Raw genomic sequence first — 12,079 nt, 5'->3', positions numbered from 1 at the left:
TCAAGGAAAATCCTTTAAATTGACCTCCAGTTACTCAGTGCTTTCTGGGAGGCTGGGAAAAAAAAAAAGATCCCAGGATGTCTTCTACAGTTTGCCAGCTTCACATGAGAGGGATGAAGAGAAATGGAAGCACGAAACAAGAAAGGCACATGAAAGCCAGAGGAAAGGAACCAGGCATGAGAAAGTTTAGAACACAGTTGTTTCCCCAAACTTTTCTGTTGGGCACTGAAGTCTAAACACACTGAAGCACTCCCAGAAGTGCTAGGCAGGTTGGAAAGATGCTCATCAGTCCCAGAAGTGAGCCAGCCTTGCTGTAGGGAGAGCATGATCTGTGGGTAACCACATTCCCCCTTGCCAGGCTGTGGTTTGTAGGGCTATTGCTTCATCTTTAACCTTCAGCCTGAAGAGAAACGTGAGCCAAGAGCGATACAAGCTCCTTCTCATGAGCACATTGAAGGCCATCCAAAAAAACACAGTCACCTTCACTCTGAACTGCAGCAGCACCTGGCTGCCATCCGTGGGAGAAGACAACAGCTCTACCACTGCAGCACCTACAGTCTGCAGGGTCTACTTCCCATTCCCAGCCTCCCCATGCTGTGTCCCACAGGGAAGCTCAAACCTACCTGTGGCACTCACAGAGCCAGCTGCATTCCCTTTCTCAATTAGCTTTCCAAAAGCTAATTATATATATATAAAATAATTTTTATATATATTCTATATATAAATTTCCTATAGCTATAATTATAGGAAACATATAATATTATAGATGAACTATATATAGGAAATATATAATAGAAATTATATATATAATTTCTATATCATATATATATAAATCCAGTAGAGATGAATTTGTTTCTCATTGTTAACAGCCTTCTGAGCCGCCTCCCCCCAAATTTCCTTAATTATCAGGCAAGGCAGCACTCTAATGGCTCTGGAAACAAACTGCACCATGTACAGGAGCACCCAGAGCTTGAGAGCAGAATCATTTCAAGTCTTTCCATTTGGAAACATTTCTTATCAAACTAGGAAATAGAATGTTTAGCTATTAGTCATGTGTGCTGACTACCTGTACCACCCCGAGGCAAGAGAAACACTTCCATTGTTTCTCAGCAGGCTTGTTGACAATGCCACAGCATTTAAAGGCCAAAGCCCAAGCTTCCCATTTCTAAATTTAGATGGAGTTGAGGGACAGATGCAATTATGCATGCATTTATCCTCACAGCATTTTTTCCAGGTATAAAACCATCCCAAGATGCCATCCAGATTCTCTGGAATATAATTACCTCCCCCCCCCCCCCTTCCCCCACCTGACTAATAAGAGCCACTTCCATTTCAAGAGGAGGTTTTAGCCCACCACCATGGCTCTGGGTTTAGATCAAAGCACTGGGCAGACAAGAAACAACATAAAGAAAGATTTAAAAAAACAAAATCACCATTCCAAGGTGAGTATTTCCAGAGGGAAGAGACAATGGGATACATTGAAAACCACGACACCAGTTCCTCAAGCCCCTCTGAATGTTTCTCAAGTAGATGATGAAGAGGCAATCAGCATGGCAGCTGGACAGACAGATGCTTGTCAGCTTGGCAGCAGGGTTTTAATTATTAACTCAGACTGGAGGGTTGCAGGAGGGACTGTGTTTCACACTCAAATAGATGGGGAGAAGCTTAACGTGTTATTTCAAGCCCAGCCTAGAAACTTCCAAGACAGCTCCCAACAATTCCCCATAGCAAACGGCCAGATGGACGAAGAGAAAAGAGGGAGCTGGAGCAGAAAAGGACCAGAGAAGGAACAGCAGTGTGGAAATTCATCGGTGAGCCCCACCAGAGCAGCAGCACAGCACTTGGCGAGGCTGCACTTCCCCAGGTGCTGCGCCCAGAACCGCGAGCGGAGCGCGGCAGCGCTGCCAAAAGCGGCTCAGAGGCACATCACCATCTCCCTGCCAGTGCTGAGAAGCAACCCTCCCAGCCCAGGCTGCTGTATCGCTTGCCTGCTCCTTGGCAAAGCACTTCAGGGAAAGCTGGCATAGGCAAACACTTAGGGATGCCCTTGCAGCAACCAGGGAAGTGCTTTCTTAGACACTCGGGCTGATCCATTTGTGTCTGGCCACCTCAGGAAGTTCTGCTCTGCCTAATTTCACACTCTTATTCCTACCAAGAAAAGACTGCAGGAATAAAAAAAAGATAGGTTACAGAATAGGAAGCCAGAAATCAGGCCAGTTTCACTCTTCCAGGAGCTAAAGAACAGATTTGGAGCAAGAAAGAGCTTTTTCCTGTTCAATAAAAGTAACTCAGGGTAGTTATAATGCAAGGTGGGGAGGTAGGTGGTTAGCAAGTAGTTGTAACTTCAGGAAATGTTGTGAAAGATGGGAGGAAAGAGGTTGGGAAGCAGCAGGCAGACAACCCAAGGGTGGAAAGAGGCAGGGGAGAAGTGATCACTCAGTGAAGGCAAGCAAGCAACCAGCTCCCAAAGTACATGTCAACAACCATGCACCTACCAGCCCATATCCTACTGACCACACAGGGTTTATAACAGGGAAGTGGTCTAAGCCCTTTGCCAAGTTACTGATGGGCTGACACAGGACAGAGACATGGTGCCTTTAGTTTCTGTTCATTAAATCAGCCAGACACCCAAAACAAAGCAAGGGGGCACAGGAACAAGTGTCCACACACCCCTCAGCCCTGTAACTCACAGCACTTCCCTGCTTGCATCCTGTACCACCCTGAAATCAGATCCAGGCATCAGAGCACAGAGGATTATTTGCAGTAAGTGCACCTACCCATTTCCTCACGTCTGGCATTTCCTAAACTTGTTACAGCTGCACTCCTTGGATCCTTTCCCTCCCTTCTCACCCCACCTGAGCTGTCACCTGTCTCAGTTGCACTGGGCTGTCATTACCAGCCTCCAAGTTAACAGACTCCATTTCTCTGACTCGCTGCCCTCTCTGCATTTCACCATTATAAATCAGGTAGCTGCTGACAGGTCTCCCTGGCAGGATGCCCTTGTCAGGAGTACGAGGGGTAAGCGTGGGGCTGGCAGGAATGCTGCTCCCCCTCTCCCCCAGGCTCACCAGGCATCACAGAAGGAACACCTAAGACCTTCCTTAGAGCTGTCAGCTCCTTCAGGGACTTGCACAGGAGCAGCCTCCTGCCCAAAGTGCTCCCCACCATATCTGGGCTTAGTCTAGCAGCTACTGAGCTAGTCTTTACCTGACCAGCTCCACCAGCCTCACTCCACCAAAGCTGCTCTTCTAATACTTGCAATCTACCTGCTCACTGCCAGGCTCATCACAAGCTTTGACATCTTACTAGGAACCAAAGGACAGCTTCTCCCCAAGGTACAGCTTCTGCTGCTGTAACCCCCAGCTGATGCTGCCCTGCCCTTGCCCCCTCCAAGAGCCTGTCCAACACTTGCCCATCTAAACCTAGGTGGCATTCTGGGGTCACCCAAAGGTTGCAGAGATGAATGAGGCTCTGTAAATATCTGCTGTCTTTGGATCAGGTTTGTAGAGATGCAGCAGGAGACCAGTACTACTGAGTCCAGCCTGCAAAGCATCCCAACGTCCTACAGAAACCTTAATTCCTACTTCAAGCATGCCTTTTGTTCTCCTGTGGAAGTGAAGGGCTTGTTCTACCATTACAAAGACCCAAGTAGCTCAACTGAAGGGGAGAAGAAGCACTGATTATGTTTTTCTCCTTAGGAGATGGCCTTTCCCAACAAAACCAGCTCATTAAGAACAGAGGCAAGGACTGGAGGATTTTACCACCAAACAGGCAGAAATACTCTGTTGTTTTTTCCAGCTGCCACCAAACTAACAGCATTGAACCTTCACTGCAGCTCTGGAAGGAAGCCTACCAAGCTGATAACTTACACCACAGCCCAGCTCTATAAAAAGAAGGGTCTCCGATCACAAGCACCACCCCCCAGGCTAAATACAGGTTCTCTGCGTGCTGGCATTGCAGAGACAAGCCACAGCACAAGGTTATGAGATGAAGCTCCTCCATAGTAGAGAAAGAGTTTGCCATGCTGTTTGAATTGCAGAACAGCGACCTGACATGTCATGGGGCAGGTTGGGATTAGTAAACACAAGCAATCAGCTGGCTGGAAGCAAACACTGGCTGTCAGATGTTCCCAGAGCAGTTTATCAAGCCAGTATTTCCTCCACAGAAGGCAGCATTTAAATAGATACATAAAATCCTTTTTTAGCTGGTCACAGCCAACACAGAGATCATCTCAGGCTGAGCTTTCAGACCACGAGCAATCATTGTTTTGGGCAAGAACCCTCTCCAAGTTTCTGCAGATAATTGAGAGGAGAAATGGAGATTAATTGAGGAACTAGGAAGTCACATTTCCTTATCTGCAAAGGCTTTATGCTGTCGCTCACGGCTCGCTGTAGGCCTGATACAACGACGTGGTGTGGTTCCAATTAGGACTGCAACTTAGATGTATGACCTGGGAATTTGGGCCAGCTGTAGAGTGCTCAGAAATGAACCTGGATCCTTTAATCACCCTGAGCCTGCTCAGCTACAGCAGCACATTGTAATTCACTGCTTACAGCTCAGGCTTAATTTAGGGCCTGCCTCCCTTTTTTATGATTTCTGACTCACTCCTCATTAAGCAGACAGCAATACTCAGCTCACAGAGCCTTCAAACAGCTTCACACATTAACTCACAACACCCCTGGCCCAGAGCCACAAACAGCTACCACTGTACTGAAGAAAAAACCAGAATTGAGATGGGGAAGCCACATCACCCCTGGGGCTGCATCCAGAGGAGATGCACCAGCCTCCCCAGCACCCCTCTGGTTTGGTCTCCATTCAGCAGACAGAGGAGCCACTCCCAAAAGGTCCAACAGGATATATTTTGCCTGGCGTGGCCACAATCATATACCCACCCCTACTGCTGAAGCACATCAGGTCTTCAGCAGGACCAGGAGGCAAAAGGAAGCCAAGAGTTGGTCAGGAATGCAGTTACAGCAAGGTCCTTGGTCCAAGCCAGCCCAGCCAGGCTGGGTCTGAGCTGCAGCTCCTCCCTGGGACAGGCTGGCAGAGAGTGCATGCTCACTGCTCAGGAGGATCTTCCCCTCCAGCTCCCATACCTTCTTCCCAAGGTGTTAGCAGAACACAAGAGGATCAGCTGTAATCTCATTAGCTCATAGCCTTCCTCAGCTACCTCTGCATCCTGGCTGGGAATTAGCTCTCAAACCTCACCTCAGGGCAGCTCTGCTGCCAGGCTCGCTCTCCCCTCTAAAAAGCAAAGACATCCTACCCACTGTAAGGGCAGTGATTTATTCAGCCACCACCTACACTGACCAGCAAAGGGCTCCAGAAATCAGCATTAGCTCCCAACTTTTATCACACAACCAGAATTCCTCTGTCCCTTAGTAAGGCAGCCCTCTCCACAGGCAATACAACAAGCCTACTCCAAGGCAGCTCCCTACCACCCACCTTAACCACCCCCCTCCTTATCTCTCAGCTAAGCTCCATCCCCCTTTGATGCAAAGCCCAAACACTCACCCATAAAGCTCCTACTCACCTTTGAGAGCCCTCCCACTTCTAAGTAAAAGCAGATGATGAAGATGTTCCAGGTGACCCAAATTGCAGTCCAGATGGCATACTAGAAGGGAATGGGGGAAAGAGAGAAAGAAGCAATAACCATTAGGAAGTCCCCAGAATTAGTGTTTTATATATATATATGTGACCCAGGTGGGAGCAGTTAAATGCCCTGAGTCAGCTCCACAATCTTTTTCTCTTCCTCTGTTAATTTCTCACATGTAGATGGCCCTTTGCCTGATTAGAGATGCAGGAGCAGAAGTTGAGAGGGGGTATAAGAGCTTCTGCCATCCCTTTGTCCAGCATCTAGTTCTCTCTGTCGTGCAGCATCTCAGTGTTTCTTTGGTACCAGCAAGAATTATCTGACACCTCCCAAGTGTGGAGTAAGTCCTGTAAAAAGTCCAGCACGTGGAGCAAAGTGGTCCTAAGCACAGCACCTCCTGCTAAAATTGTTTACAATGCTCCTGCCTGCTTTCCCAAGGGCTTCACTCAGCTCCTCATCACTTGCCACATCCCAGCAGAGCAAAGGCTGAGGAAGGTTTTGAATGGCTCTGGACCAAAGGACGTTACCTACCACCACTATGTAGCGAGGTCTGTACTGAATAGTGCCAAACAGGCCGAGGATAACGATGATGATGTGGAGGAAGTTGGCTAGAATGGGGGCCCACTGGTATCCCAGGAAATCGAAGACTTGCCTCTCTAATGCAGCAAGCTGGAAAGGAGAAGAAAAAGGAGAGTTACAGCTTCTGGGCTCATGATGTTTGTTCTCAAGGTTGTGATGTGCTCCCTGAGCAAATCACTGCAGCAGCTGAAGATGTTGCTCCACTCCAAAAGCAATTTGCTCCCTATGAATGAGGTCAGTAGGCCAGAACATGTGTCTGTGTGCCCCCACCATCACTTCATGTGCAACCCATCTCCTCTGATGGCTAAGCTAGTGCAGGCCAGAGAGCTCCAGCACCTGCGTGGAGACACATCCTCTCTTCCATGCACTTTGGGGGGAGGGTGGCCATGGCAGAGGGGAGCAGTGGTACAGTAACACCTCCAATGCCTGCAGCAAGACTTTCAAAACTCATTTGTCAGAGCCTTCAGTATCACTCCATCATTCCTGACACCTCTCTTGCTTCTGCTCTCCAGCACACATCCATCACAGTGAGGGAGGGGGGAACTCTCCCCTCCATCTTCACCTCACAGAAAATGCTGCTGCCCAGCAAAGAAATTCTGCAAACACACTGGTTTTCAGGAGGACAGGCTGATGACACTCACACTGATGACACTCACACTGATGACACTCAGACTCCAGTACCGTTGAAGTTCTGGGCCTCATTTCCAAAGCATATTTGCATCAACATGTGCCTTGCATCTGTAGCCATCATCTGAGTATCAGCAACGACTGATCATCTGGATGTGGACTGCTGGGTCATAGCAACCATGCCTTGCATGGGAGCCTTTACATCCCCACAGCCTCTGAACACCACGTCTACAGGAGAAACAGGGAGTGAAGGGGGGCAAGTGGTTCCTGTGGGTTTTTCCCCAGTGCTCAGTCTCATGCAGAGAGATCTTCTCTGCTTGTCTGCACTAACATGGTGCAACCAATCTCCCCCCATCGACCAGGGTCTCTTCCAGTGCTAAGGCACAGCAGATTTCCCTGTCAGGGTGAGATTTCAAAGTCTGTCTTGTTATCATGGTGGAACGCTGGGATTGCATTATTGTGTTTCAGATTTATTTACTCTTCATAATGGCAATTTAGCATTGATAGTTAATATGACTCCTGATTAGACATTAACCATGCATGATTCCAGTCCACTATGTATAATCAGCTCTGCAACATCTTTCCCTGGCTTGGCTTTTAAATGGCAGCTGGGGACCAAGCACTGGAGCTTCTCTAGTGGCTTAAAGCATTTAAGGATGTGAATGGTTGCAGGTCATCTATTAAATGACCAATATTCCTCCTTTGTCCTGCAAGAGGGGGGGATGGAGGGGAAGGAAATCACCTTCACACCTCTCTTGGGCTAGGAAGGTATTGCAATTCTCAATGGTGCCATGGAAGTTCAACAAAAATCTGTATTTCAAAGAAACCTGGTTAAGAGAGGTCAGTTGGGGTGGTGGTAAGCAGCTTTCCCTCTCTGACATCTCTCACCACAGGCCAAGGGGCGCAGAGAGAGGGGGGAGGGAAGGGAGGGAGGCAGTCTCCAAATCTGTCTCATCTGCAAAACAATCAGTCTTTCCTCTGAAGCAACACCCAGCGCCCTGTTCTGAGCCATATGAACCATCTGGAGGATGCTGGGAGAAGTGCTGCATGGCCATGCACAGAGCTCTGGGGCTGGCACCAGGCAAACACTGCTCACTTTCCCCCTCAGCCTGCTCTCCCCAGCCCAAGCACAGCAGATTCTCTGTATCTCATCAGAAACAGCAGGAATAGGTTAAAGGCCTAATCTGTTAGCAGGGGATTAACTCACATACCTTAATGATATTTAGAAATTTTGAATGCTGACTGGCTGGCAGTGGGTCACTTGACTGTGACCACTTCATCCCATCAGGCATTTAATTGGCTTTGTGTGTTCTATTAGTGCCAGTGCAGAGCATCAGTTAGTTGAGGGGACACAATGGGGTGTGTTCTGCAGAGATAACACCCTGCTCAGCATCACCTCTTGCCTCAGGCCCTGAAGAGGGAGGATAAAGGCCAATCCTTCCTACCAATGTCTTCTGCCATGAGTTCTCCCTCTCCAGACTCAGGGTATCCATGTCTGGAAAAGTGTTTTCTTCTCACAAATGAACATTTGCCATTTGGGCTGTGTATACAAGGGAAAGCTTGTCCTTCCACAGCTTTGTGGTGTTTCCTGGCTTGTTTCGACCAGGGAAGACGTTGGTCTGTGAAGTGAGAGGTACCCAACCATTCTGGAAATGGACCTGCCCATCTATACTGACCTCAGACTGGGGCATGGCTCCTGGAGAGGTCTCTGCTCCCTGGCCACACTGGATTTTTCCCCGTGATCCCAGAAGTTAGCTTCATGTCCTATTTCCATCTTCCTTGCCACAACTGCCTTTGTCCTCGGGTTGTTTCTGTTCTGATTTATGTTCCTTTGCCACTTTCTCTGCATTTATTTACGGATCTGTGTGTCTGGGAGCTGCAGGTGTCAGTGGTCTGGGACAGAGACCGGCTGTGCCTGGCTACTGGTTTGACTGAGGGGAGGGGAGGTGGGTCCTACGCCTTTGTGTGATGTGTGAGCTCAGGCAAGCTGCTCCCTCATTTACAAAAAGAAAAGCAATTTTCTGTAAGATACATGTTGATGATGAGCTCAGATGCCACTGTTGAAACTCAAACTCTGTTGTAGGGAGTCAGGGCTGCAATCCAGCCACTGGAAATACAGCCTGAAGTTACCAGGCCTGTCCCTGTTCCCCTGGGACAATAAAGGCAGTATTTGCTAAAAACAAACAGATAAACATCCATTTCTCTCCTTATGCTACAGGTCTGTGTGCAAAGCTTACCCATTAAATACCACTGAGATCTGCAGGTAAACAGCGATGGTTGTGCTAACCTGGCCTTGATGTGGGGTTGGGCTGTGCCCTCGTGGGGCCCCAGCTGGTGTACCGTGTCCAGAGCTGGGGGCCCTAATACAGGAAAGATGTGGAACTGTTGGAGAGGGGTCAGAGGAGCCATGAAGATGATCAGAGGGCTGGAGCAGCTCCCCTATGGAGAGAGGCTGAGGGAGCTGGGCTGGGTCAGCCTGGAGAAGAGAAGGCTGTGGGGGGACCTCATTGCAGCCTCCCAGTCCCTGATGGGAGCAGAGGAACAGGAGGGGAATCAGCTTGTTAAAGGGTAGAGACTGGCAGGACAAGGGGGATGGAGTGAAGCTGAAGGAAGGAAGGGTTAAATTGGATATTAGGAGGAAGTTCTTTGCAGAGAGAGTGGTGAGGGGCTGGAACAGGCTGCCCAGAGAGGGGGTGGATGCCCCGTCCCTGGGGGTGTCCAAGGTCAGGTTGGATGGGGCCCTGGGCAACCTTGTGTAGCTCCAGGCCTGGAGGTTGGTGTCCCTGCCTGTGGCAGGGGGTTGGAGCTCTGTGACCCTTGGGGTCCCTTCCAACCCAGATCAGTCTATGATTCTATGAATGTCTTGGTACCCTTCTGCCCTGGTTCCTTCAACCTGGCTCAGAAATGGCCAGGGTTTGTCTCTGCCTGTGGTACTGATATATCTGCACCCTCATACTGAACCTCCCTTGGATCCCTCTTGTTGAGCAGGGGAAATGCCATCCTTCTCTGCTGCTGCCAAGTTTCTGCAGAGTAATGTCCTTGATGTAGCGTTCTTTATGATGATTCACACTATTCTACTGAGAAAACCTATTATATTCAAGAGAGATTGGTTGTAAAGAGAAATTTCACAGATTGTGGCACAGGTTCCAACCCATTCGAAGCTGACAGGACCTTTCCATCAGGGAGGACAAATATTTCTTCTTTATGACTATTCTTATTAAAACCAGTATTCCTTCTGCTCCCTTTTGCTTCTCAGCCCATAGAACACTTTTTTTTTCTACCTTTCATTCTTTAAATTAAATGATTTGTTGCAGTACTAAAAGCAGAGTAGTTGTGGCAGACTTTTCTCCCCCGAAATAAGCCTCATTTTTTTGCTGATCCAAGTGAAACTGGGATAGCAAACAACCATGCAAAGCAACTGTTAGCCCAGCAAACAGAAGGAGCCAAAGCTCTCTGTTGGGCCATCGTTCATTTGTACAGCTGGGAAAGATAAGAAAGGCAGAGATGATGTTCTGCAGCTTAGAGAGTCCTATCACACAGCTCCCACACAACGAGCAAAGAGAGGCTTTGAGAGCCAGCATGGCAGGACATGCCCAAGGTCTTTACACCATTCAAATGTCACCAGAGAGGGAAGCTGTCCTGGAGCTGGAGGGGAGCGTTGCCTGATAAAGCCTGTTGCAGAATAGGAAAAGGACCTTAGAAAACACCTCAAAATACAGAACTTGTTCTTGTTGGAAGGTTCAGACCATTCCAGTTGCATTTCCCTTGGTTCTGGCAGGTGTCAATGCCAGCAGGACACTCTGAGCCGATTCAACACAGGCTGGGGGGATGCTTGTTTGAATTCTGGTCCCTCCAATCTTTTCTATCCCCTCATCTTATTCTTCTGTTGCTTCTGTCATGCTGATAAACTGGAGAGTTTATCCTGTTCCCCTTGTGCCTCCATACTGCTGAGGAGGAAGGGATGCTGATGGTCATACAGCTGCCCATAATTCTTCAACTCCCTGCCCTTTACAAACCACTATCAAGGCCATGTTATCAGCTAGATTTTCTCTTCTTAGTTTATTGAGCTTTTAAAGCCTTTAATCTTCCTTGGTTTAGATCTCTGTCTTTCCCTGCATTCCTGAAATCAGCTGGCACACACAATAACAAATATCACTGTTGAGGTGTTGGAGTGACTCGTGCCAACATGCTCATGCAGGGAGGATGCTCAGAAAGCTCAGTGACAGGTACAGGTACGCAGACAGGTTGTCCTGCCTACAGATACAAACACAGGGCTGTACATACCTGGTCCTGCAAGCAAACCTGCTTTTACACTTTCCAAGTTCAGCTTTAATAAGAAATTTCCTTTTAAAATTAAATGCTAGCAATAAATTTGCAAGCATGCAATCAATGAAGCAGTTGGGGAAGCCTGATCCTACTGCTACAGTCCAGCCAGGACCTAAGGAAGCTGCTTCTGCAAAAATAGAAAAAAAAATAGGAAAATAATAATGTTTTACCCAGAAAGCTAGACAATTTTCTCACTTGGCCCATTAAAAAAGGCCACTTGAAAACTCTTTTCTACTCCTTGTCTTTCACCACCAGAAGGACACAGAGTCTCACAGCCTGCCCCAGCTCCAGCACTGCCCTTGTTGAGGGGTGTAAACAGCTGCCTTGGACAGCTTCAACACAGATAAAATTTGCAATTTAACCCCCTGTATTTACTTTTTCTCCAGCCCGAGCTGAAGAAGAGCCTCATCCCCAGCCCTCGCTCAGCACCAAGCTCCAGTGATGTTCAGGGCTGCCTGGCTGCTTCCCGACGCCTTGATTCAGCATTTGGTTCCCTGCCAACCGGCTTTGCTTTTTAAGAAGATGCTCTTTGTTTGTCTACTGTGCAAACACCATCAGTGCAGCCAAGACTTTCACTGAAAAAGGTCACGGGTCTGTTCTTGAGGAAAGCCTTGCATCAATTTCCTGAGGTATTTTGGCCGTGCAACGTTTGATGGCTTGAGTTTAGGACAAAGTCACAGTACTGCTATCCCTATGAGACATCATATAAGGATGCAAATTGAAGTCCAGCTAGCTGAAACAGCAGGAAGAGATTTTAAAGTCTCAAATAGATGTTTAAAAATATATCTCCTTAGGTTTTGAACACAAATACATTTAATTTTGGTTCTTTCAAACAGTTGAAGTTTGGCAATACTAAACTCCTGTGTGCTGTGTTTATTATTATTATTGGCATTGGCACTATTTGTATTATTATGATATAGTATATTGTAATATTATACATAGACTTTCTGTACA

At 47.9% G+C, this 12,079-nt stretch overlaps 1 protein-coding gene across 1 annotated transcript in view; it reads right to left on the bottom strand.

The window, feature by feature from the left end:
• The window catches only part of NKAIN4 (sodium/potassium transporting ATPase interacting 4), a gene marked incomplete at its 3' end in the record, with an annotated part of 46,434 nt that overhangs the window by 14,537 nt on the left and 19,818 nt on the right, over positions 1 to 12,079 (bottom strand). The window contains exons 2-3 of the mRNA XM_084271663.1: positions 6,125 to 6,262; positions 5,534 to 5,614 (exon numbers count right to left, since the gene is read on the bottom strand). Coding sequence (XP_084127789.1) covers positions 5,534 to 5,614; positions 6,125 to 6,262 — 219 coding nt within the window. The remainder of the gene's footprint in view (positions 1 to 5,533; positions 5,615 to 6,124; positions 6,263 to 12,079) is intronic.

This window comes from Gallinula chloropus (assembly GCF_964237585.1).
Source record: "Gallinula chloropus genome assembly, chromosome: 16".
Lineage (NCBI taxonomy): Eukaryota > Metazoa > Chordata > Aves > Gruiformes > Rallidae > Gallinula > Gallinula chloropus.
Note: the sequence above shows the minus strand (reverse complement) of the source record. Positions and strands in the feature narration are given on the sequence as shown.